Source organism: Anomaloglossus baeobatrachus, chromosome 2 (assembly GCF_048569485.1).
Source record: "Anomaloglossus baeobatrachus isolate aAnoBae1 chromosome 2, aAnoBae1.hap1, whole genome shotgun sequence".
Classification (NCBI taxonomy): domain Eukaryota; kingdom Metazoa; phylum Chordata; class Amphibia; order Anura; family Aromobatidae; genus Anomaloglossus; species Anomaloglossus baeobatrachus.
Genome location: NC_134354.1, coordinates 233,806,991 through 233,832,943, shown reverse-complemented (window position 1 = coordinate 233,832,943; position 25,953 = coordinate 233,806,991). Strand labels below are relative to the sequence as shown.

The window sequence follows — 25,953 nt, the reverse complement described above, 5'->3', positions numbered from 1 at the left end:
CCTACTCTTAAGTCAGCCTTAAATCAGGTCACACACCCTAAAAATTTTTAGGGTGGAACCGGTTGTCAACAAGTGCCTTCACCTCATAGGCGTCACTCAATGCCTGAGCTATCATAATGACAGGAGATAAAATATACACCCTGAGTCACGTCCCGATTATACGAAATAATATTAATATGACTAATTATATCTAGTAACAACCTAACATGAATACAATTAGTAAACCGTCTGCAGATGAGCTTGGACAACTCCATCTTGGATTGTGAATCCTCCTAATCTGACCAAGTACAATGTGAGCGTGAAGTCCATGTTTTGCCTCCCTATGATACCAACCCATGAACAGCTCGGCAGTGTAGGTTTCTGCTCTTAAATTAGCATCAGTAAATTAAAATCAATATAATGTAAAAAGTTCCACTTTTTAAGTGTTTTTCCATTTTACCAAACAATTATAAGCTCCAAATAAAATCAGTGGGAATCCCAGGCTTTCAATTACCGATCTACAGTCATCCATAACTAAGTGTCGCCCTGGAAATAGCCTTCAGCTTTATCAAAGAGTGGCGACCTAACCGGGAAATCACAGTGCATGCCATTTTTATTAAAAAATGCAACTGTACAATGAGTGGAAGGTGCAGATCATCATAGTAGTCCTGGTTATCGCATTAAAGAGGCAGAGATGTAAAATTATTAACCCTTACTACGCCACTGATTCAACCATATAACTTCAAGTTCCAGTAACATGGTCCTAAGAAAGCTGGAAAATGTTCAAGTACGAAATAGGATGTCCACTACTTTGTTGTACATATACTGTATATGAGATTGTATGTAGCCATAATTACTTTATGTATTATGTTGAGGTTAAGTTAGAGACCAGTGCAGTATACAGCACCTTGCCCTTTGTTTTCTTTGTGCATTTCCTTGTGGTGCTTGCACAGTCTCTTTACTACTATAGTATAGGCAATGCCCACTCCATCTCCTTTTTATCTGATGTACTTTTACATTGATGGTCTATCCTTAGGTCATCAATGTCTGATCGGTGGGATGTTGGACCCCAGCCAATCAGCTGTTCTTGGTTCAAGTGGCGGCCGAACACAGTCGGAAATGCTCAGTACCGAAAGTACCTTCTTCTGATAGTGGCCGCCCTCGGATACTGCACATCCACCTCCTATTGATTGGGATGATGGGGCATCAGTTGATGGTGCAGTTCCAGAACAAAGCTTTTCCAGCTGCTGCCGCCGGCACAGAGAACGGCTGATAGCTGGGGGTGACAGGTGTTGGACCCCGGTCTATCAGACATTGATGACCTAAGGATAGACCATCAATGTAAAAGTAGTGGACAACCTCTTAAACTACAGTACAGTCTGAAGTACAGATGAAGGCAAAAGAGATCAACTAGGTTATTAAATATTCCAGACACTGATTTCGAGGCAAACTCTGACAAACCTTGTATTAATCACTGACCAGGTGACGCCCAGAGATTGTCACTATAGATTACCAATGACCTTGTCAATGTGACTGATGGGCGTACCTCCCCACCCAATTCCCAGATGAACACAAGAAATTGCTTCCGCCACACTCACACTCTCCCAGGGTCTTCTGCAGCATGTCATGCTTGGCTTTCAGTTTTGTAATCAAATTTCGGCCCTCCAGGAATTCCTTCATCTTCTGCGGAGAACAAAGAAGCAATAATTCATCAGCAACTTCCAATCAGATCGTCAGCGCAGCCCACAGCTATTACACTCGACCCAGAAATTTCTAATTAATTTCAAAGCCTTAATATACTCGCGTGCATTGCACTTAAGGCAACACATATCCTGCTTTTTTGGGGAAGAATAGTAGGTGAGAAAGTCAGAAGATAACGGCAGAACTCCTTTAAAAAAGTATGGCAGACTCTTAAAATAGACTCCCTGCTGGAGGCAGAGGGCAGAGACTAATTTGATAAGGGAATTGGAAAAACACTTTCACCTTCAAAATGAAAAGCGTTCTCACTTATCCAGTACCAAAATGAATCTGACAAAGGCCTGGCGGCTAAGACATCTATAAGATAGCCAATTAATGGATTATTTTACCCTCATAAAATATATTAAAGTTCAGGTTTAGTGTAAGCACTAAGATTTACATTTACCAACATACTGCAAAACTTTGCAATCCTCTACATTAAAGGGAATCTGTCACCCTTTTGAGGTTTTTGAGTTATTAATGTAAGCATATAGGTTGTATACAGCTGAAATTAGTCATACCTGTATGTCTCCTGGCTTGTTCAGTAACATTAATCTTTTATAGTTTTTAGCTTCCAGGCTATGGGATGTGCGATGCCCTGAAGATAAGACTGCCTCCGGTCTTCAATTTACAAGATTTATCGTCCCTTTCTCTTCAGTGTGCCTTTGATGTCAGGTGCCTGAGCATTTTACCTGCAGTCTCTCTCTGCACTGTTCCGCCCATGTGTGGTTTCTAATATGGCATTTAAAACTCTGGTGCCTGCGTACGTCAACAATGAAGATAGCGCCACAAAAAGGCGGAAGAGTGCAAGGTAGAGACAGCAGGCAGAACGCGCAGGCGCATGATTTCCGGCCGCACATCTGATGTCAAAGGCGCACTGAAGACAAGAGAAGGAGAAATCTTGTACAATGAAGACCAGAGCCAGGCTTATCTTCCAGATAGCGCACACCCCATAGCCTGGAAGATCAAAGCTATAAATAATAAATTTTACTGAACAAGCCTTCATCCACGAGGCATACAGGTTTGACTAAATTGTGCTGTATACAACCTGTATGACCTTATTAAGAACTCAAAAAGCTCAAAAGGGTGACCGATTCCCTTTAAACTATTTCACTATCAAGGATGTACGTAATACAGATTGACTTTAAAATACTAAAATGCTTGTATTTTTTTAGTTACCATTAAAAACTTTTAAATCATACAGGATTGTTGCTACAATTAAGGTGAAGGAATGGGAGAAAGTTTACTTCCTGGTTCTGTATCTGTGTAGGGGAAAAGGAACTGCAAGTGAGAGAAGGCAGAAGCATTAAAAGCCTGTTACTGTCATCTCTCCCCCTGTACAGTTTTTCAATTACTCCATCGATTAGATACATGAATCTTTCCTCAAACTTTCACCCTCTTTTACCCCTATCACAGAGGGTTGAAAGTATGAGCACATCTAGACCCCACGTGCCTAATCAGGCTATGGGCTACCTTTGTGACTCAAATGTTGAGTGGCATCTCAAATGATTACTGGTATCATGGTTGCGGTTATGTGTGGACTAATTCTCCAGCACTTTTTTTCAAAAATACACTGAGAGAAGAAGATGAGAATCCATTTGGCACGTGACTGCAAAATCTTGTCTATAGTCAGGAATACCCCTTTAACATGGCATATGTTGTATATATAAATCATATCTTCACTTCACCACTGTTTATATTTGTTACCTAACCCCTCTGGCAATGTATTTAGATTCAATGATCTGTAAATTTAGTAAGACCATTTTCTTACTGTAAAGTAGAACTGCTCGGTCTCCTGCTGATTGGCACGACGCTTGGCTATGCTCGGCTTGCTCATGTAGGTCTCTGACACTGTGGACTTCACCGATTCCATTGAGTTACTATACTGGAAACAGTCGGATACATCAAAGTCCTCCACGCTCACCATTTCTTGAATGGTCTGTAATGTAGCTTCCATTGTCTTTTTAACCTTATAAAAAAATAAATGCAGAAGAATGTAAATTTGAAATCTTCAAACAGTAACGTTTCATATCTGTACATAACAGTGCGCTTTCTTATAATACAACACTCAATTATCACATCACATACAATACAAGCGAGCCTTCAGGTTACAATGTGATCAGCTTATAATGGTATTTCCTGGGCAATGGTAATCTCTTTAAACTGCAGTCAACTTACACTGTCTGAGTGCTGATAAGTGACTGTCTGCAAGACCAAGTCATCAGCCAATGGCTAGCGTATCAATTTGACACTAAATAAGATGAATGACTGGGTGCTGTATTACCGAAATGCATGTCAAAAAGTATTCTTGCAGTATACTGTACATGTACAAAGTGGCGCTCTCCCTGCGCCACACCAACAGCACAGAGCTCTCCCTGCACGATGTCGCCTACAGCGCAGCGCTCTCCCTGCATCATGCCGCCTACAGCGCAGTGCTCTCCCTGTGCCACACTTAAAGAGCGGCACTCTCCCTCCCCTACAGCGCGGCACTCTCCCTGCACTACACCTAAAGCGTTGCACTCTCTCTACTCCACGCCTACAGCACGGCGCTCTCCCTACTCCACTACACCTACAGTGCGGCACTCTCCTTGCACTATATATACAGCGTGGCACTCTCCCTCCCCTACAGCGTGGCACTCTCCCTCCCCTACAGCGCGGCACTCTCCCTGCACTACACCTACAGCGATGCACTCTCTCTACTCCACGCCTACAGCACGGCGCTCTCCCTACTCCACTACACCTAAAGTGCGGCACGCTCCCTGCACTATATATACAGCGTGGCACTCTCCCTGCACTATATAAACAGCGCGGCAGTCTCCCTGCACTACATATACAGCGCGGCACTCTCCCTACACTACATATACAGCGCGGCACTCTCCCTACACTACATATACAGCGCGGCACTCTCCCTGCACTACATATACAGCGCGGCACTCTCCCTACACTACATATACAGCGCAGCACTCTCCCTACACTACATATACAGCGCGGCACTCTCCCTACACTATACATACAGCACGGCAGTCTCCCTGCACTACATATACAGCGCGGCACTCTCCCTTGCCTACATATACAGCGCGGCACTCTCCCTGCACTACATATACAGCGCGGCACTCTCCCTGCACTACATATACAGCGCGGCACTCTCCCTGCACTACATATACAGCGCGGCACTCTCCCTGCACTACATATACAGCGCGACACTCTCCCTGCACTACATATACAGCGCGGCACTCTCCCTGCACTACACCTACAGCGCGGCACTCTCCCTACACTACATATACAGCGCGGCACTCTCCCTACACTACATATACAGCGCGGCACTCTCCCTACACTACATATACAGCGCGGCACTCTCCCTACACTACATATACAGCGCGGCACTCTCCCTACACTACATATACAGCGCGGCACTCTCCCTGCACTACACATACAGCGCGGCACTCTCCCTGCACTACACATACAGCGCGGCACTCTCCCTGCACTACACATACAGCGCGGCACTCTCCCTGCACTACACATACAGCGCGGCACTCTCCCTGCACTACACATACAGCGCGGCACTCTCCCTGCACTACACATACAGCGCAGCACTCTCCCTGCACTACACATACAGCGCGGCACTCTCCCTGCACTACACATACAGCGCGGCACTCTCCCTGCAACACAAATAGTGCATTGCTGTTAACATTGCAAGATTTTTGTGAATGTTTATTACTATGAACACTTGTTCAAGATAATCTTACAGTGTAAGTACAGCTTAAGTCAGAACTGGCGAGAGAGGAGATTGGAGACAATAAATTCTTCATAAATTGCTGGAAATAGCTTGAAGATTTCTGTATGTGCGATGTGTAGTAAGGCCCCCAAATGGGAGACAAATCTTCACAGAGAAGGACTGAAGCTTGTGGTCAGGGAATCTGGGAGAGAGTTGATTAAGTCATACAGGGAGCAAAGATGGAGGAAGACCAGGTCCGGCACACTGCAGTCTTCATGTGGTAGGAGAGCTAGTAAACTGTGAAAAGCCTAGAGAGGAGGTCAGAGATAACGGGCGAGTGGCGGATTCAAGAGTTCAGATTATTAATGGGGGTTTTAAAGTTCCCCATGATGACAGTGGAAATATCATTCAATACAAAGTGCAGTATTTGCGGGGTCGGCTAGGAGTAGGATACACAACCATCAATCACTGAAGAAGGGGAGGAGGAATGACGATATGGACCTCAAAATTCAGAGCCTACCATGAAAATTATACTGTGGAGAAAGAAGCTGCCAACACCACCGCCAAGCTATAAAGGAAAGCTGTCACACTGACAATGCAGTGCGGTCTGCAATCACCATGTATTAGAGGCGGAGGAGCTGAGCAGACTAAGAGAACATTTTGTGGAGGAAAAAAAAAAACAAATGTAATCTATATTTTATTCATAAATCCCTATTTATTCTAGGCATAAGAGTCCAATGGGCGGTGCTAATCAGTGACTGACAGCTATGTTTGGACACATGCCAATCACTGAATGAGACCGCCCGCCCACTGGACTACTCATTAAATAGAATACAGAATTGTGTAAAACGGTGGAATATATCGCTCTTCTCGGCTTTCCCTGTTCTATACCATGATGCTGGTAAACTGGACAGCAATCTCATGGCGTTGGGTACATTAGGAGGATTCATTGCCTTAGGCCTGAGACACTTGTGACACGCTAAGTGCAGCATTTTAAGTGTTCCAAGAAAGAATACAGAAATCTTTGTGCGATTTACTGCCCATGTTGCTGCCACATGTTGAAAACATGGCACTCGGTACTTATGGCGTCTATTACCGTGAAATCGTAATGAATCTTAGCAAAGTCAAATTCGACTTTGCTTACAAGATGCTGCATACATTATCACTGGAAATAAATCTGGTGAGGGAAGGGGGAATGTTCAGAAAGCTGTACGGATACATAACAGGATTGCCTGCAAAACAATTCGGGAGCAAATATGTGTTATGCCATTCCTCTGTTACTCCTCCTGAAAATTACTATAATAAATTGACAAGTAGATGTTACCATTTTCCACTGTCACGAACAGCAGGGGGAGGGGTCACGCAGACATCCCACCCTGTCATCAATCTGTGCCGAAACCGCACCTCGCAGTACCACCCGGACGTCACTAATACGTCGGAGCCACGCGATACGACCTTGTCACTTCCACCAACAGGAGACGTTCCGCATCCCTGAGGGGTACGGGAGGCCAGATTGGCACAGAGTTACACTGACATGCCCTGTCCCCGCGGGCATAGTGAGGCACGGTGAGAGAAAGTGGGCCGTGCAACCTCCCTGCCAGCCCGGTAGTCTGCCACCAGCTCCTCGTTAGAAATCAGCCTGGTCCCCTGTACATCTTCTCTGAAAATAGCAATCGTCCGCCCACTTCCCTAGCGGAATTACTTTTGTCACCAGGGGGTTTTGCTGTAGTTAACCCGCTTCCTTACTGTATTTACCGCTCACTCCTTACCATTTGTTCCAAAATGGAGGTACTGGATTCTATCCTGAATACGGTGACCTCTAGATGCAGGTCAGGATGTGTATGATTAGCAGGTGACTGGCATGTATTGATATGGATTCCTCACACCCACGCTATCCATAAACAGTTGGCCCGGTTAAAACTGATCTGGTAGGAACGTTCCTGAATAACAAGGGGAATGGCAACACTCATCTGTCATTTTATTTCATGTGACGTATTTACAAAAACAGCCATGTGATAAGGGCCCACGTGTTCTCTTTAAGCGGATGCCCTCCACATGACAATGGGACGGTATTATTTACTCCATCCGACAGGTTTGATTAATCAATAACGGACTGTGGATAACAACATTCCAGCTCAGTTCGGGTTTAACGACCTGGCTAATAAAAAAGTCTGTTGTAGCTCTAGCGCTCTAGTCCTGCACAAACGCTTCTATTATTGTTGCCTTTAAGCCCAGGTTCACCTCTGAACACTATTTTACAGTTTGCACATAGATAAAATCTAGCCCAGTAATACTTTGCATATATTTTCCTTTTCTAACCTTGTACAGATCTAGAATTACAGGCTGATCTATAGCTGAGAGCTGCCTTCACAGCCCGCAGGTTGTGACTGGAACCCTGCTGGCCAACACATCTGTATAAGTGCTTGAAGGGTTAATCCCATCTAGATAGAGGAGTGTTGTTGGATACGGCTTGTAGAAACAAGCACTTTTGCAATTTACAGATTATTAAACTCTGCAGTATTTCTTCAGGTATTAACCCTTTTCTTTTGTTTACAGCTTGTTGCCTAGGAGACAGACCACCATGGCAGTCTTGCTTGTAAGGACTACACCCTACAGTGGCCAGAGTTAAGAGATAACGATCGAGTCCAGTAATCTTGACCAGCTTGAAAGCAGTGTTTACAAGCTCAATAGAAAAGAGCTTGTAAGCACTGTGTATGTTCGGTCCCCTATACTAGATAGTGTGAAGGTCACTCACCAAGTTAAAGGGAATTTGTCACCAGGTTTTTGCTAGCCCATCTGAGAGCAGGAAAATGTAGAGATATAGTTTAGTGATTTTACCTAAAGACAAACTGGGTAGAAATGAATACATACCTCTTCATTTTCTATGTGTAATGTGGACAAGCGGCACTGCAGCTGCTGGCACCTCTGGGCCAGCTCACCCTGTAGAGGCTGCTGCCCACACAGCTGAGAGACCTGGAGACCGAAGAACAATTAGTCACTGACTAACAGCCAAAAAGCAATGTAGAAACATGTATTTTGAAGTATGTTTGCAATTTTTTTTCACTTTTCAGTTCTTTTACTACACATTAAAGGTGTCTTACCCACCAACAAAGTCGATTTTAATCAATAGATCTTGGAATAATAATAATTTCCACAATTGGATGCGTTTAAAATAAGGTTCCTGTGCTGAGATAATGTTATATATGAGCCCCAGCTATGTACTGTGTAATGACCGTGTCTGACATGGTCTGATCCTAACACAGCTCCTGGGCTGGGAAGGGCGCCAACGAGTATACAGACACTACAGCACGAGATCATAGCTGATTCTTTCTGTGAGGTAAAGCATTTCTCTGCTTGTTTTTAAAAAACATTTTACCTCAAAGAACGAACAATTTACAATCCTGTGCTTAATATCTGTATACTTTTTTTTTTCTTCCTCCCTAGCCCAGGAGGTGTGGAGTGATCAGACCATGTCCCTGTGCAGTCAGACACAGCCATTACACAGTACACAGCAGGGACACATATATAAGATTATCTCAGCACAGGGACATTTTTTATAAACACATCCAATTGTATAAATTATTATTATTCCAAGATCTATTGATTAAAATGAACTCTGTGTGGAAAACCCCCTTAAATGATGTTTTACTGGCTTTAAAAGTCATTTGACCACCATCTTAGCTTTTCAAGTAACCTTCATTAAATGTGTGTAATACTTAACATATGTAGTAATACGTATATTTGTCTATGTAATGATACTTACCGTGTCCCCCATGTGCGGCTGGAACTCAAACCTCACAGGAGGGCAGAAGACACTGTTGGAGGACTCCATGAGACGCTGCTTGTCTAATGTAGCATCTAGGTTTTCGGTGGCATTTTCCAGGGCTTCCAGTCCCTCTTGTTTGGAGTGTTGGAGGTTAAACTCAGCAGAGAGGAAAGTACGCAGAGCACGGTGCAAGCTTGCGTGGTAGCCCAGGTCACAGCACTGGAACAATGCAATAAATGGAGATAAAATACTAATACAGACACCAATACTACAATACTTTGACAGTTTAACCGGGCCTCTACTATTTCAGGTGTGCAAGCAGGCAGAGCGGATGCAGGCTCCTTCTTTGAGCAGATGCGAAGCCGCCGTCGTCCGTGAAGGAGCATGCACCTGGTTCTCTTCCTGCATTTTACCCTGCACCTGTATTTCCAATAAAGATGATCGTTTGGCTTTCATCTGGAGAGTGTGGTCTTTTCCTTTTCTGGACTGTTTATAGACACCAATACTAAGCCTTGGTCTCACTTAGAAATCCAGTATTTAATGGAATTTGATACAGGCACAATTAGATGTGATAAAAAGAGGATATATTTACTAAAGGCAATTTTAAAATAAATTTGTTGAACTAAATTTTGTTAAAATAGCCCTAAACATCACAAATGGAGATATTCAAGAGTGGACTTCAGTGAAAAAAAAAATATTAGGTACTACCTTCTTAAAATTGGATGACAACGGACACACATTTTACTTAAAAGGGAATATGTCAGCAGGATTTCACCGTCCAAACTACGTATGTGCATCTAGCGCTTTCAAAGACAATTTCAGCAATACCTTTACATGACCAGTCCGTTCCTGTTACTTAGAATCAGTGTTTGAATTTATATGCCTGTGTCACTCCAGCTCTACTACCCCTTCAGCGCTGCTGTCGCCTCCTGCATGACTGATGGCTCCTCTGCCAGAGGTCACACAGCATAAGACTGTCAGTCAAGCAAGAGGAGGAGACTGAGGCCATTTGGGGTCGGGGAATAGAGCTGGAGTGACGGAGGTCATAGCTCCTAAGCCTCATTTGCAAATCAATTAAAAAAAAATGCTTATTTCTCAGTAATGGAGGAACAGACTTGTCATGTTGGTTCTATTGTACAACTAATATGAAGAAAGTCTGACATATTTCATTAAACTTACACTGGGCCGAGATTAATCAAAGCCTTTTCACCAAAATGCAACACAAGGTTGCGCAAACATTTAGCAACTTTTAGCGTTTTAACCGAGCTCTGGCAAAGTGGTTGGAGCTGGGGTGTGATGGCCTCTGCTTGCAAAGTCATGATGAGCAGCGGTGTTTGCTACCTCACAAATCTTACTGCAGTCACTGACTGGAGTAAGAACGTTGCAAGACGCATACTTGTTGGCGCCTTGCCCGATACCTTAAGAGACATACACCTCCTAATGAATCCGGTGCCTTGCACACCACCCATCTCTCTCATTAAAGCATCGGTTCCATGATGTATGAAGGTTTGAACAAAATACATAACTGGGTGAGGAAAGGTGGTATTTGCAAAACAACATGAATCTATCTTCAGAGGAATTTTATAAGGTCATAGCAATGAATCTATCGGATTTCGCTCACATTATGCCCTGTACTTCGCAATGTCCAGAATTCCCATGCATATGCATTAGATCGCCACTGCAAGGATCATTAACATTTTATTTTTACTGCCTATTTCAGGACAAAGTGACCGTGATCTTTTTATTGCCATACCAGCATATAGTGGTTAACCATTTTCCTACACGAAAACATAAATCATTGACCTGTGGATGTAATCTGTATCCTATATTCTGCATTCCACATACATAGTACCTCCATGTATAACCTCCATGTATTTACGGTTACAGATATTGCCTCAGTGCAATGTATATCATTCATTGATATTGTAGACGATAACCAGCCATACTTACATCAATGAGGTCAGACAAGTCATGGATGTAGTATTTGAAGACTGATGCATTAGTGGCTTCCAGTGCCAGGACATACTCATTACGAGCTTTGATGGCCTTCACCTTGTTCTCTGTGTATTTGGCTTGACGCTGGAACAACAAGACAAAAAACCTCAGAGGCCTATATACATAGAACAACAATGGCACCTGAAATGGTGAAAAAGAGTCCGGCAAAGGAATTAGAAGACATATTAGCAAATAACATAATTTTCACCTTCTCTTTCATCTTTTCAATTTTGCGAACCGAGCTGCGTCTAATGTGTTTTTCATCTAAGCGCACACTGGTGGCAGTGTCTGGGGAGCGGGGAGTCTGGCGGTCTTCCTGTCTCACCGATCGACTCATTTGCTTCTCCTCCTGTTTCTCCGCCTCCTTTAGCTTACACTGTGCTGAGATGCTATCTGCGTTATACATGTGATAGGTTTTCATTACCTAAAAAATAAATATATATATTTTATACAAAATGTTACCAATGTGAGTGTGGCCAAGTTTACATTGGGTGATAGAGGACACTAAAGACATCCATATAAGTCCTACAAGAAAGTCGACAACCATCTCTCCTATACAAAGGAGCGCTCACTCGGCTGACATTCTTCCAAAACAGTCTGAAAGGGGCTTAAATCAGAAAAAATAACTATGCAAGAAGTACATGGATTGGACTTCAGAGGACTGGAGGAAAGTCATTTTCTCTGATGAAGCCTTCTTCGGAATGTTGGGAACATCTGGAAGAATGATTGCCCGAGAAGAAAAGGTGAGCATTACCATGAGTCATGTGTGGTGCCAACAGTAAAACATTACAGGACCACTCATGTGCGGTGATACTTTTCATTTAAGGGAGTGGGTCTACTCACAATTTTGCCCAAGAAAACTGCTATGAATAAAGGATGGGATCTAAACATCCTCCAAGAGCAACTTATCCCCAAAAATCCAGGAGCAATTTGGTGATGAATAATGCTTTCCAACAAGATTGATCACCATATCATAAAGAAAACGTGATAAATAAGTGGCTCAGTGAACGAACCACTGAAATTTTGGGTCCATGGCCAGAAAACGTCTCAGATCTCAATTCCGTTGAGAACCTGTTGTCAAACCTCAAAGAGCAGGTAGACCTACAAAAATAACATTGTGATAAAGTCCAAGGGTTAATCCAGTTAGTCCAAGGGTCCAATTAGGGTTGACATTAGTCTGGATTTGGCCCAGAAGTTGAAAAAATAAATTTGATACATTTGCCACTAAAAGTGTAAAAACATGAAAAACATAACTGTACTAAAAGATCTGAAAACCGAAATGGCAAACGTCGTGAAAAACTAAATTTGAGTAAATTTTAAAAAAACGTTTGTCTATGAATGTATATCTTTCGTCACTAAAACACAACTCTACATAGTAAACAAGTCAATTACTATATATAAAAATCCAACTTTCCTGAAACTGTACAATATATAGCCAAACGCATTGGTTAGGATGGGGGTACATGAGTGCGTACATGAGTGCCAGCCATACTACCTTCTCCCATGCGAGTCTGGAGTTAATGGTATAATCCTGTTATTCCATCTTTTGAATAATTAAACAATAATTAAATAATTGATGTGTAAAAAATACACAATGGGACTATACCATGATGGTCGCCGCACATAGAGAACAATGGCATGTAGGAATTAGAGAGCCTTTCTCCAGCATTGTTAGCCAAGATCTGCAGTCTAATGTATGCACACGTCAATGCTGGAAGCTCAGGCTCTTTTTAATAGAGATTCTTCCCTGATTATTATTAATGATGTTACTCAGCGCGGCTTTTATCTGATTAAGTGGAGCAAGATCAAACCGAATTCTCCACAATCACAATGATCTCAGCAACTGGTCAAAATGGCCTCCATAAACAACTGGGCAGGCACCGGAGAGGAGCTAGCGGGCACGGTTCCCGGGGTAAGCGCACAACTGAATACGGACCCAGAAAGAGTTAATAACCATGATATAAATCCCCAGGACTTACCGTGTAGAGCTCATTTAACACTTTCATGAGATCCTCCTGCAGCTGCAGACCAATCTCCTTACTCTGCAAAGGAACAATATGGTCGGGATTTTAATAATGCATTTTAGGACATACAAACATATGGCAGGATACAAGGATGAATAGCTTGTCTGGGGTCAGCAACATTATCAAAGAGCGCTCCAGCTATAGCCTATACCTAAAAAAATGCTCACGGATACATTACACGACACCAAAGGTGAGTAAGGGCACCAAGTCCGGCAAGGAAGCTTACTTTTAATATATTTTTTTTTCTCAGTGCATTGATCCACTTTCCTTACTTTAAGGTAACTATATCTTACTGGAAATCATTCAGCATATTTTAAATATAAATTTAATAAAGAATAATGTGATTTAAAGTGAATCTGTCAGGTCCAATATGCACCCAGAACCATGAGCAGTTCTGAGTACATATTGCGAATCCCGGCCTAACCGTCCCTGTATACACTAGCATAGATAAAGAGATCTTTAGCAAAAATATTGCTAAAGATCTTATATCGTATGCTAATGAGCGAGGGGACTAGTCCCATGGGCGTTAGTTCCCCTGGCTGGTCGGCGCCAATAGCATGTTAGTACATCCCTGTGGGTGTGCTAATATGCTAATGAATGTGCAGCCCCTGTGGCCGCACTAACATACTAATGAATACGAAGCGTCAGAGGATGATCTCACTCACCTCTCTGCTGCCATTGCCGCCCAACACTGGATTTTGGCTCAGTGTATACAGGGACAGTCAGGCAGGAATTAGCAATAGCACCCCGGACTGCTCGTGGTTCTGGGTGCATATTGGACCTGACAGGTTCCCTTTAAGCACCCTATGCAGCAACCAGTGGTTCCCTTTAATGTACTCAGCTCTACATTCTGCAAAATTAGCCAAAAATATAAAGTCATGGTGGCTGAACTGTGATCTACAACATTTTAACTGTGTCACAGGAGCTGTCTAGTCATCATTAGTAATTGTGAGAGGAGCCTCCATCCATATCCAGCTATGAAGAACTTCAGTAGTACAGTCCATGTAATATTATAGTGACAGCTCTAGTGACTGATAGTATGTAATTCCTGGGAAGGGAACGGGGGGGGGAAGGTGGGGTTATATCCATTGGACCAAATGAGCTAACTAAAGAGGAGCATATAATGAATTTCCAGATAGAAAAGGGACAACTACATAAGGTAATACATATATTGTGGGACGAGAAACCGGATAAATAAAAAGCAAAAAAAAACAAAAAAAAAAAACAAATCAAAAAAACAATAGTCATTGGATTGCTACAAAACAGAACATAATTGTGTTGCTGGATAAATGGTTTTGGTCAATTTTCTGTTAGGCCTAAATATTTAGCATTTTTGTGAAAGAAACCAGGACTGAACGGTTTCAAAAGAAAGATTCTTTATATTTCTAAAGTACATTATACCCTAAATAATTGTGACTAATTGTGCACAGAATATGTAGCAAATACATGGACATAAAGCGTGAGCGTAAGGTCAGTCTCTATCGGTTTACACCCCAAAACCGGCTTTCATAGCACAGAAAATAATCACTTTTCAGCTTTTACCAAACACTTCTAAACCTTATTTTTTGTGGTGTCAGTTGTCTTAGGGTCAGTCACGTACAAGCTACAATGAAATCTGTACCTGGCTCTCTGCGGTGAACAGAACAAAGATATAAACAACATATGTCAAAAGTTACCTAAAATGACAGGTACACTTTATCTCTATAGCTGTGAAAAGACAAGGGGGATTTGTATAAAAAAAAAAAAAAAACTGCGTCCCTATAAAATTACATTGTAAAATTAATCAGCACAGAATTTTGGATTATGAAGGAAGAAGGAGAATGGAAAACCCCCAAACATTTAGCTCTATGACAGCAAACGTGAGCAGGTAAGGACTACCGTGAAAATCAGTTCTAGAAATATTCTACATTAAAAAGACGCCAAATATGTAATATCTATATGATTTACTGTATATTGATACCTATAAAAGGGTGGCAAGGTGTAAAATGTGATTACTCTCTGTGATAATGACTAGAACAGAGGTTTCAAACATGAGGCACCTGTAGCAACTTTTTGTGGCCCACAGCCACAGGCAGCGTGGGCAGCGTGGCAGAGGGCAGATATTGGCCAGGCCAGCAAGGTCTTTACATGCATCTGAGGCTGCCTTTACCTGCCATAGAGGTTCTCCAAGCAACAGGGTCGAAAGGGAGTTGGCAGGAGGTAAACACTATGGCAGCCTTTGGGCCATCATACAGTATTATAGGGAGGTTGTGGAGCCAACATACTGTATATAGGGAAGCTGTGAGGGCACCATGGCATCATACTGTATGTGGCGCTACGGGGTCATCACACTGTGTATAGGGGGAGCTGGTAGCCATTATTCTGAATTTAAAAATCGGAGCTAGGGGGCATTATACTGTATGTAGAGCTGTGGGGCCAACCTACTGTGTATAAGGGTACTGTGGGGACAACATACTGTGTATAGGGGAGCTGTGGGCCATCATTCTGTATTATTCGGAGCTAGGGGGCATCAACCTGTATGTAGAGCTGTGGGGCCAACCTACTGGGTATAAGGGGACTGTGGGGACAACATACTGTGTATAGGTGAGCTGTGGGCATTTATTCTGTATTAATCGGAGCTAGGGGGCATTATACTGTATGTAGAAAAAGCCACAGCCACACCATTATTTACCAAACACATATATGAGCATTACAGATCACACTATGAATAGACAACTGGATGGGGACTGAGGAAAAGTCGCAATTATATCAAGAAACAAGAGAAAACACGCGACCATAATCCAAGGTGCAAAAGTGAAATCTTTATTGACATAGGAATAGGTGCGGGGCGGCACAGAACAAGTGAGGACAACGAGCATCTAGCAATGACCAAATTATACACAGTTGTCAAAGTAGTAAATATATAGGTCCATCCATAGTATACTGCAAAGAATCATTTATTCCACATAACAATATGTCAGAACATGCCATATAATGATAAGTAAATGGACACAGATGTCAGTAACTACAAGTATAAACATTCACATTATACACAGGGAATAATTTCCCATCAATCCCATGCATATGGGTCTCCAATAAAACTCAGGGATAACAAAGTAGCTTGAGTAAATTAGGGTGATGTGAAAAAAGATAATGAATATACTTGCAGAATCACACATTTGTGAACTGACATACACTGTCCACATATAATGTGGAAAAGTCATGTACCAACAAACATTGTCCGCAGTTACTAGGATATAGAGATCTCCAAAATACCATCCAGACTGACCTTTTCCGTAAAAGGACTGCGGGGAACATGCTTTTGCATGCATCCTCATCCCATCCTGGTCATATGATCCGATCCATCCCAGTGGGCCAGTTCCTGCGCCTCCGCAGGATCTGCTCCACTGATTTTGATGAAAGAGCTCTGGACCTCAAGCATAGATTTTATGCAAGGGGTTACAGTAAGCGTTGTGTGAAGAGAGCTTACAACAGGACTAGACATTCCACCCGTCACTCCCTGTTGTATGCCCCCAAGAGCCCTCAATCGCGGGAGACACTGAGATTTGTTACCAACTATCATGGTCAATTTTCGGCCATGAGATCCTGCCTGCAGAAATTTTGGCCAGTTTTGCAGGCTGATCCTATTATGGCTCAGTTGATCCCTGATAGACCAATGCTGAGTATTCGGAGATCTAGAAATCTCCGAGACATTCTGGTTACAAGCCATTATGATGAGAGCATTCAGCCATCCCCTTTTGGTGTTGTGGCCCCTCGCATTGGATGTACACCATGCGGTCGCTGTGTTGCCTGTCCGAATGTGGACAGGATTGACACATTTACGGACTCTATGGGGATTCACACTTTTTCTATCAAAAAATGTATCACATGTACGACGTCGGCGGTCATTTATTATGCTGTTTGCCCTTGCCCCAAAATATAAGTCGGCCTGACAACTAGGCAATTTAAGGTGCGCATTCGGGAGCACGTTAATGGGATAATCGCAGCGGCCAACTGCTCTGATGTTTCATCACTAAAAACTATCCCACGCCATTTTAGACAGTACCATCAATCTGATCCGCCGCTTTTACGGATCAGGGGCATTGACCGCCTTGACGTAAATATTCGTGGGGGAAGGATCGGTCAACGACTGGCCAGGATGGAGACTAGATGGATCTGGGAATTGAAAACTCTTCACCCTCTGGGACTGAACGAGAATATCTCATATGCCCCTTTTCTGTGACTGGCCGTGGTCCCTCTTGTTATAACCATGGAGGGGGTTTGTTGTTGTTGTTTTTTGTTTTTATTTTTTATTATCACTCAGTATAGTGCATTACCAATCCTTCAACCATTAGCTTGGAGGTCCCTTCCTTCCATTTCTCTCCATGGACTACCATGGTGAGATTTTGGCTATGATATTGGCCATTGATTTTTGGTTTTTGACCTAGGGACCCATGTGGATGGGATATGGGATTATTCCCTCTCACACTATTGTGGTTTTGCCCAACTTGGTTAACACTTGTATTTTTGTCCTATATCCTAGTAACTGCGGACAATGTTTGTTGGTACATGACTTTTCCACATTATATGTGGACAGTGTATGTCAGTTCACAAATGTGTGATTCTGCAAGTATATTCATTATCTTTTTTCACATCACCCTAATTTACTCAAGCTACTTTGTTATCCCTGAGTTTTATTGGAGACCCATATGCATGGGATTGATGGGAAATTATTCCCTGTGTATAATGTGAATGTTTATACTTGTAGTTACTGACATCTGTGTCCATTTACTTATCATTATATGGCATGTTCTGACATATTGTTATGTGGAATAAATGATTCTTTGCAGTATACTATTTGCAGTATACTATGGATGGACCTATATATTTACTACTTTGACAACTGTGTATAATTTGGTCATTGCTAGATGCTCGTTGTCCTCACTTGTTCTGTGCCGCCCCGCACCTATTCCTATGTCAATAAAGATTTCACTTTTGCACCTTGGATTATGGTCGCGTGTTTTCTCTTGTTTCTTGGCATTATACTGTATGTAGAGCTGTGGGGCCATCATTCTGTATTTATCGGAGCTAGGGGGCATCATACTGTATGTAGAGCTGTGGGGCCATCATTCTGTATTTATCGGAGCTAGGGGGCATAATACTGTATGTAGAGCTGTGGGGCCATCATTCTGTATTTATCGGAGCTAGGGGGCATCATACTGTATGTATAGCTGTGGGGCCATCATTCTGTATTTATCGGAGCTAGGGGGCATCATACTGTATGTAGAGCTGTGGGGCCAACCTACTGTGTATAAGGGAACTGTGGGGCCAACCTACTGTGTATAAGGGAACTGTGGGGCCAACCTACTGTGTATAAGGGAACTGTGGGGACAACATACTGTGTATAGGGGAGCTGTGGGGCCATCATTCTGTATTTATTTGAGCTAGGGGGCATCATACTGTATGTAGAGCTGTGGGGCCAACCTACTGTGCTCCTTAACTGGATTGTAAAGTAGCCCCAGACCTTATTTTAGTTTGAGACCACTGGTTTAGAAGAAGTGATTGAGGAGATGGCAGCACCTTGTACAGTGCTGATTGGCGGATCTTCACTTCTATTGGCTCTGTAATGAGCAGTTCACTAAGTAAAATAGCCACCTATAGTTTAGTAATATCAAGGTATCTAGCAGATGTTTTAATTTAAAAGAAGTATCAGTAGTTTTTGGGTAACTGTGTAAAACATTATTTTGCCTAAAAATACCTTCAGGCTTACATTTCCACTTCTCTGTATAGGTCAGGCTGTGAAATATGGGATTTCTTGGAGGTGAGATTTTATTTTAAATGTAGAGGAAATTCTTTTCAAATTTGGACAGAGAACATTTCCCGCATCCAGATTCCATGTGAATAGGTAAAGATATACCAAGATCCATCATTAAAATGATATAGAGTCCCCATGATAAAATATAGTATGCGGATAACAATGAGCTACATCAAACAAAGAATTATTATTATTACCCTCCTCCAACTGCGAGGAGTAGTAGATGTTATCCTGGCATTGAGCATCTAAGCAACGTTCTGGAAAATGCAGAAGACAAGGGACATTGGCAACAGGGGAAAGTGACAGACGGGAACAGAAGGGAAGATAGTTGGGGGGAGAGGAAGACTCTGGAGGTGAAGTAGAATTGGTAAGAGAACATAAGAGCTCCGACACCAGATGGGCACAGGACAGGCTACTGCACACAGAACGGAGCTGGATTTATGCCTAATTTTCTGGACTATGTACAAATCCTCTAAATGCATGCATATTTTTTGTATGTATGTATGTATGTATGTATGTATGTATGTATGTATGTATGTATGTATGTATATATATATGTGTATGTATGACACACATATATACACATACATACATATATGTATGTATGTGTATGTGTGTCTCATATATATATATATATATATATATATATATATATATATATATATATATATATATATATATATATATATATATATATATATATATATATATATATATATATATGACACACATATTCACACATACACACATATACATATATATATATAATGTATATGTGTGTATGTGTGAATATGTGTGTCATATATATATAATGTGTGTGTGTGAATATGTGTTATATATAATATATGAGACACACACACACACATACATATATACATATATGTATGTATGTATGTATGTGTATATATGTGTGTGTGTATATATACACATGTACATATACATACATACATATATATATATATATATATATATATATATATATATATATGACACATTCACACACACACACACACACATATATATATACATACACACATATATACACACACAAATATGCACAGTATACTCTTATATTAGTGTACAAAGAGAAAAGAAAAAAAAAATATTGCCTTTTTATCTCAAAAGGTAGAAGCAGATGCATACAGTCCTTAACCCATTGAGCACTGTACACCCCAACAAACGGCACGACCTATATGTCCTATTTTAGGCAGACAGGAGGGGGGTGCAAGTCAGACAGACATACTCCCTAATCCAGACCCTGCAAGTGGCATCATTAATTCATGCAGTTATTTTTTCTCAAGGCTTCTATCACAGGAGGGGGCATTTACAGCAATATTAATAGTTAATACCGTTATCTCGCTGCCCTTTCCCTATGGGGCTTTTCGTGTAGCCCAGCCACAAAGCCAGGAAGGAGACCACACGCTGAGCTGTCTCTTTAACTCGACTGTCCCCATGGGAGACACCCAAGAGGGAGGGACAGACCGGAGGGTAGCGATGAAATCTCAGATATGGAAGTTGGCTACAAATCAACCTTTGTAAATCAGCAAACAATCCACTGCCTGCACTACACAAATGCAACCCGACCAATCACACCACGCTCACATGCTCCTATTATCTGGAACATTTTATTTTAGCCTTGGCAGAGAACAGTACGGAGGTGTGCGATTCCTGGGTTTTGCTTATCCTGCGATTATTCTGTTTGACCTGTATATGTACAGGCTGTAATCAAAATTATACAACCCCCTTTGCCAATTCTATTAGCACAATTTGCACATTTTCAGCTATATGCCATAAACCAATGAACCAAGAACAATTAGATTACATCAGCACAATGACTATAACAAGTAGTTTTGTAAAATTCAACACAAAATGTCACTAATGCAAATCTACAGTATTATTTAGCCCCCCTAAATAGGACCCCTCATTACAGCTCACATTTACATATCCGATGTCTCAAGCACCTGATATAATACCCAGAGGAAACCCACGCAAACACTGGGAGAAAATATAAACTCCTTGATGTAACTAATCAAGAGCTTAAAAATCTGCGTTAAGTATGATGACTGAGCTATAACATCAAATACCTGGACTGGCTAGGGTATGCTCCCGTGATGAGCTTTCGATGCTTCAGATTTTCTGCCCCATTATAGAAATTAGGTAACTTTAGCCTTGTCATTGCGTTATTTGTGTGTATTTACATGCTTTTATACTGCATATTTGATGCTGCGCTTTACTTATCTTGTTGTTAGACCATGTTTTTTTAAAAAAAAAACAAAACAAAAAAAACCCTGCTTTTTTGACATTTTGCTTTGACAAAACGTTATTGATTTAGTCACGTGCAAATGACATACATTTTTGTGTATGGGGAAAGTCTGCACATAAAACTAAGCATGCTCGCAAGATAAGTTGGCATGTTGTGGATTTGAAATACGCATCACAGGTCAGTTTACACAGAGTAACAAGAAGCACATTCGGCATGAGATTTGTATACATCCCATCCACTGTGCTGGAACTGTAAGACGTAGGGTTTTAAATCCAGTGAAAATGCGCAGTCGAAAGCTCATCAAAATGTCATCATAAGCACACAGCCGAAGGGTTGGTTAACTGCGACGTTTACTCAAATGTTAGAAATATGACTTAAGGCCCCCATACACATTAGACTAACCAGCCAATAACGATGGGTTCAGCAGACAGACTAATGTTTATGGAGGCCCCAACCAGATTATCGTGGGAGATAAAGATCTGTCATGTCCGATTTTTCAAACACAAGGAGTTCCCTTTGTGACAGATTCAGTTTTAGATAATGGAAGACCTGATGTTAGAGATGAAGACCAACTATCACTGGTATTTTGAAGTACAGAAAACCAAGTGTGCTGATGATTTGTCCAATAGGCACAGTGTATATAAAGAAGAACATGGGGCCTAGTACTGAGCCTTGAGGAACCCCAATAGTAAGGGGAAGAGGAGAAGAAGAACCAGCAAAAAGATACAATGAAGTAATGGTCAGATAGATAGGAGCAGAAGCAGAAGAGAACAGTGTCCATGAGACCGATAGAGCGGAGCATGTGGATAAGGGTCTGGTGATCCACAGAGTCAAATGCTTCATAGAGATCCAGGAGAATCAGCAGGGGGTAGCAACCATTAGATTTACCTTAAGTAGATCATTAGAGACGTTAGTGAGGGTATTTTCAGTAAAGTAAAAGCTGAAACCAGATCGTAACGGGTCAAGAAGAGAGTTATCTGAGAGATAGTGAATTAGAAGGGGCTGGACCAAGCATTCCAGAAGTTTAGAGATGAAGGGGAGATTACATACAGGTCTGTAGATAGCAACACAGTTTTGGTGAAGGGATGTTTATTTTAGTACGGAGTTTTATAATATCTTGTTTGAAAGATGAGGGAAAGGTACCAAATGAAAGAAATATTTTAGTTAGGTAGGTAGTGACAGCTGAGAGAGGGACTGGAGGGCGCGAGAGGGAATAGGGCCACTGGTGCAGGTAGTAGGGCAAGAAAAAGCAAGGAGCCTGGTATCTTTTTCTGTAACAAATTACATTTTCCATCTTAGTATTAGAAGTGCGACAAGGAAGACTGTGCGCGACAATTTCCTGGCAGATATGGTCAATTTTTCTAATAAACAATTGGCCAGATTGTCAGTGCTCGGAACCTAAAAATTAGGGCGGAAGATAAAAAAGTGTCAGAGTTATTTGGGATTGGTTGGGTAATGCAGTGATAAGGGTTGTCTGGAGACAAGAAGGGCAGTTTTAAGTTTTAAAGATAAACGTCTAATAGATGAAGTCTTCACCCAAAACAGATTTTCTTCACAAATGATTGGGACATCCAGAGCATCGTTGGAGAAAATGTGTTTGTAGCGTGTGCCAGGGTTGCCTCTGTCTGTGTCGGGGAGCCGTGTGTAGGGGTGCAGCCTCAGCAAGGGCACTTTCCAATGTTTTATTATGTTTCAAAGCTGATATGAGACATTAGAGGGAGGAGATTGGAGGAGGCAATAATAATACACAGAGACAAAAACAAGCTTGCAGGCCAACATGGACCATAAAGTCTTTGAGCTGAGAAAGTATATGGGATCAGACTCCGTAATATGTAAATAAAAAATATACCACTAATTAAGGCTTGCAAAGAGGGAAGTCAAGAGTCAATCTTTATACGGGCTCCCTACACATTAGATGGCTGTCAGCCATACTATCATTTGGCAGCTCTCTCACCTGACACTCCCATACACAGGAGTCCAAGTACTCCTGTATTCTCTAGAAGAGAGTTGCTGCCGGACATCGCTGGTGACTGTTCATCTCTTAGAGACAAAAAGGATGAGAAGTCCGAAATTAGACGTGCCAGATAATTAACTTCCCTGATAATCATCTGTCGGGAGCCACCATACCTATTAGACTGTTGGTCGATATTGGAGAGTTCAGTTGATGTAAATCTAATATGTATCTGGGCCTTAAAAGACAAGTTCCTGTCATATATGTCTGCTTTCACACTTCCATTGTTTTGCATCACTCACAATCCGTTTTGTGACTGATGTGACACATGTGCTGGAGATTGTGATACAACTGATGGGACGGATCAATTAAAAACACTGATCCGTTGTAGAGCATGGCTGGCTGCAAGATAGAGCCGTGCGATCAGAATGAACTCGGATGAACTTCACCCGACTTCATTGTGCGGCTCTGTCTGTGTGCCGCGGCCTGATTTGCAGTCACCAGTGAAGGACTCACCGGTGACCGCAAATACCCTGAGGTACTGGAGAGAGCCACATGATCAGCGGTGCCATCACTCAGGTTACCCGCGGCCAACTGCAGTCCTCCACCCGAGACTGCAAATCACCTGAGTGAGGGCACGTGTTATGAATCAGTGACTGACAAGCATCAGAAAAAGGATGAAAAACTAGGAAACCCAGAATGTATCAGAGTGGTTGGAATCTCAGTGAACTGCAGACCTAACACTGACACACAACTAGAAGTAGCCGTGGGTCGTGCCTATGATGACCTGGTCGCCTCGACACAGCCGGAGAACTAATTATTCCTATAGAGAGAAATACAGGAAAGACTAATCTGCCTCTGAGCAGTCCCCAAAGATATAGATAGCCCTCCACATGTAAAGATTACGGTGATGTAGGAAAAAACAATACACAGCTAGAAAAAAGATTAGCAAAGATTAGGCCCAAACTAGCTAAGTAGGAAAGGACAGAAAAGAGCACTGTCTGCAGCCGTGCAATACCCTAGGTAAAGAACCAAAATGCCTGATATGGAAAAATACTGAGCCCACACGGACTCTCCCCCACTATACCAGGACTCTGGTGTTACTGGGATTCAAACAAACACTAATATAGTGGAGGGACTGAAATTAGTACCAAGCATGACAAAACAAAATACATCACAGAATATGGAGCAAGGTACACAGACATTACCAGCAGGTAATGATCCAACTCCACCCAGAACTCCACGGAGGCAAAATCAGGGAATAAGCCTTTGTACCGAAACAGAAAAAACAACAAGAAAGTGGAAACCACCAACAGAGGTACAAAGACAAAAAACGTATCTGAAAGTAGTTCTGGTAGACACAGAAGGAAGGGCTGACTTCAGAATGTCCTTAGCACATAGAAGACAACATTGAGCACCGGATAGGAACAAGAGAACACTGCTCAGTTATATAGGCCCAGTCAAAACATCCCGATTGCCAATTATCCCCAGCTGTCTGGTTTCTATTCAGCAAGCCAACTTCACTACCACCACTGACCACAAGAGGGAGCCCAAAAGGGAACCTAGTCCAAATGTATTCACAACAGGCACCGCTGATCATGCGGCTCACTTCAGTCACTCGGGCAACTTGCTGTTACAGTTGGAGGATCCAGCGGTGGCCACGGGTAACCTGAGTGACGTCACCGCTGACAACGTGACTCACTTCAGTTGCTCCGTGGAGCTCACAGTGAGCATTCGTTCTCTACGGCCGCTCCTGTCAGCTTCCGATATAGCAGAGCTGAAAGCGTTGTGGGACCTCGTGTGGATTACGCCGGACCTGGAGGGGTATTTGGGGATTAATAAAATGGTGAAAGATGGAGTTTTTATGTCTTTTATTTCAAATAAAGGATTTTTCAGTGTTAGTGTTTATTTACTTTCACTACATATTAATCATCTGGGGTGTCTCATAGACGCCTGCCATGATTAACCTAGGACTTAGTGGTAGCTATGGGCTGCCATTAACTCCTTATTACCAGGGCAATTCGAGATGAGCCGGGTAGAGTCCCGGGACGGTTACATCTAATGGATGTGGCAATTCCAGGCGGCTGCTCGCTGATATTTATAGGCTGGGGGGCTCCCCATAACGTGGGGCTCCTCATCCTGAGAATACCAGCCTTCAGCCGTGTGGCTTTACCTTGGCTAGAATCAAAATTGGGGGACTGCACGTCGTTTTTCTTTTTTTTAATTATTTATTTATTGTACTGCACAATATAGATCCGCCCACCGGCGGCTGTGATTGAGTGACAGGTGTCTCACTGCAACCAGTGTGGGGGCGCGTCGCCGGTGGGTGGGGGAAGCAGTGAATAAGAGATGGAATAATGAGCGGCCGGCATTTTCAAAAGCAGGAGAAGCCGCAGTGTGACAGCCGTGCAGCACCATGCCGGTGACCGGTGAGTATGAGAAAGGGGGTGAGAGGGAGAGACCGACCGATAGACAGAGAGAGAGCGCGACATCGACAGAGAGAGACCGACAGACAGAGAGATAGAGAGAGAGATTTTCTAACCAGAAAGGAAACATCTGAGCATGCTCTGTTTCTAAAAGATGGAACGGTCGCTGGAATCCATCATTTGATGGATTGGACGGATTCAGGCGCCCATAGGCTTCCATTATAACCAAGGACAGATGCCGACGGAATCCTGCACACTGCGTTTTTTCCACGCTACAAAAAAACGTTACACTATGCGTTGCTT

General features: G+C 42.4%; 1 protein-coding gene across 1 annotated transcript in view; it reads right to left on the bottom strand.

The window, feature by feature from the left end:
- The window catches only part of SRGAP2 (SLIT-ROBO Rho GTPase activating protein 2), a 202,989-nt gene that overhangs the window by 66,986 nt on the left and 110,050 nt on the right, over positions 1-25,953 (bottom strand). Inside the window, exons 5-11 of the mRNA XM_075335705.1 lie at positions 13,172-13,234; positions 11,401-11,616; positions 11,148-11,276; positions 9,195-9,416; positions 8,303-8,404; positions 3,488-3,685; positions 1,578-1,662 (exon numbers count right to left, since the gene is read on the bottom strand). Of these exons, the coding sequence (XP_075191820.1) occupies positions 1,578-1,662; positions 3,488-3,685; positions 8,303-8,404; positions 9,195-9,416; positions 11,148-11,276; positions 11,401-11,616; positions 13,172-13,234 (1,015 nt within the window). The remainder of the gene's footprint in view (positions 1-1,577; positions 1,663-3,487; positions 3,686-8,302; positions 8,405-9,194; positions 9,417-11,147; positions 11,277-11,400; positions 11,617-13,171; positions 13,235-25,953) is intronic.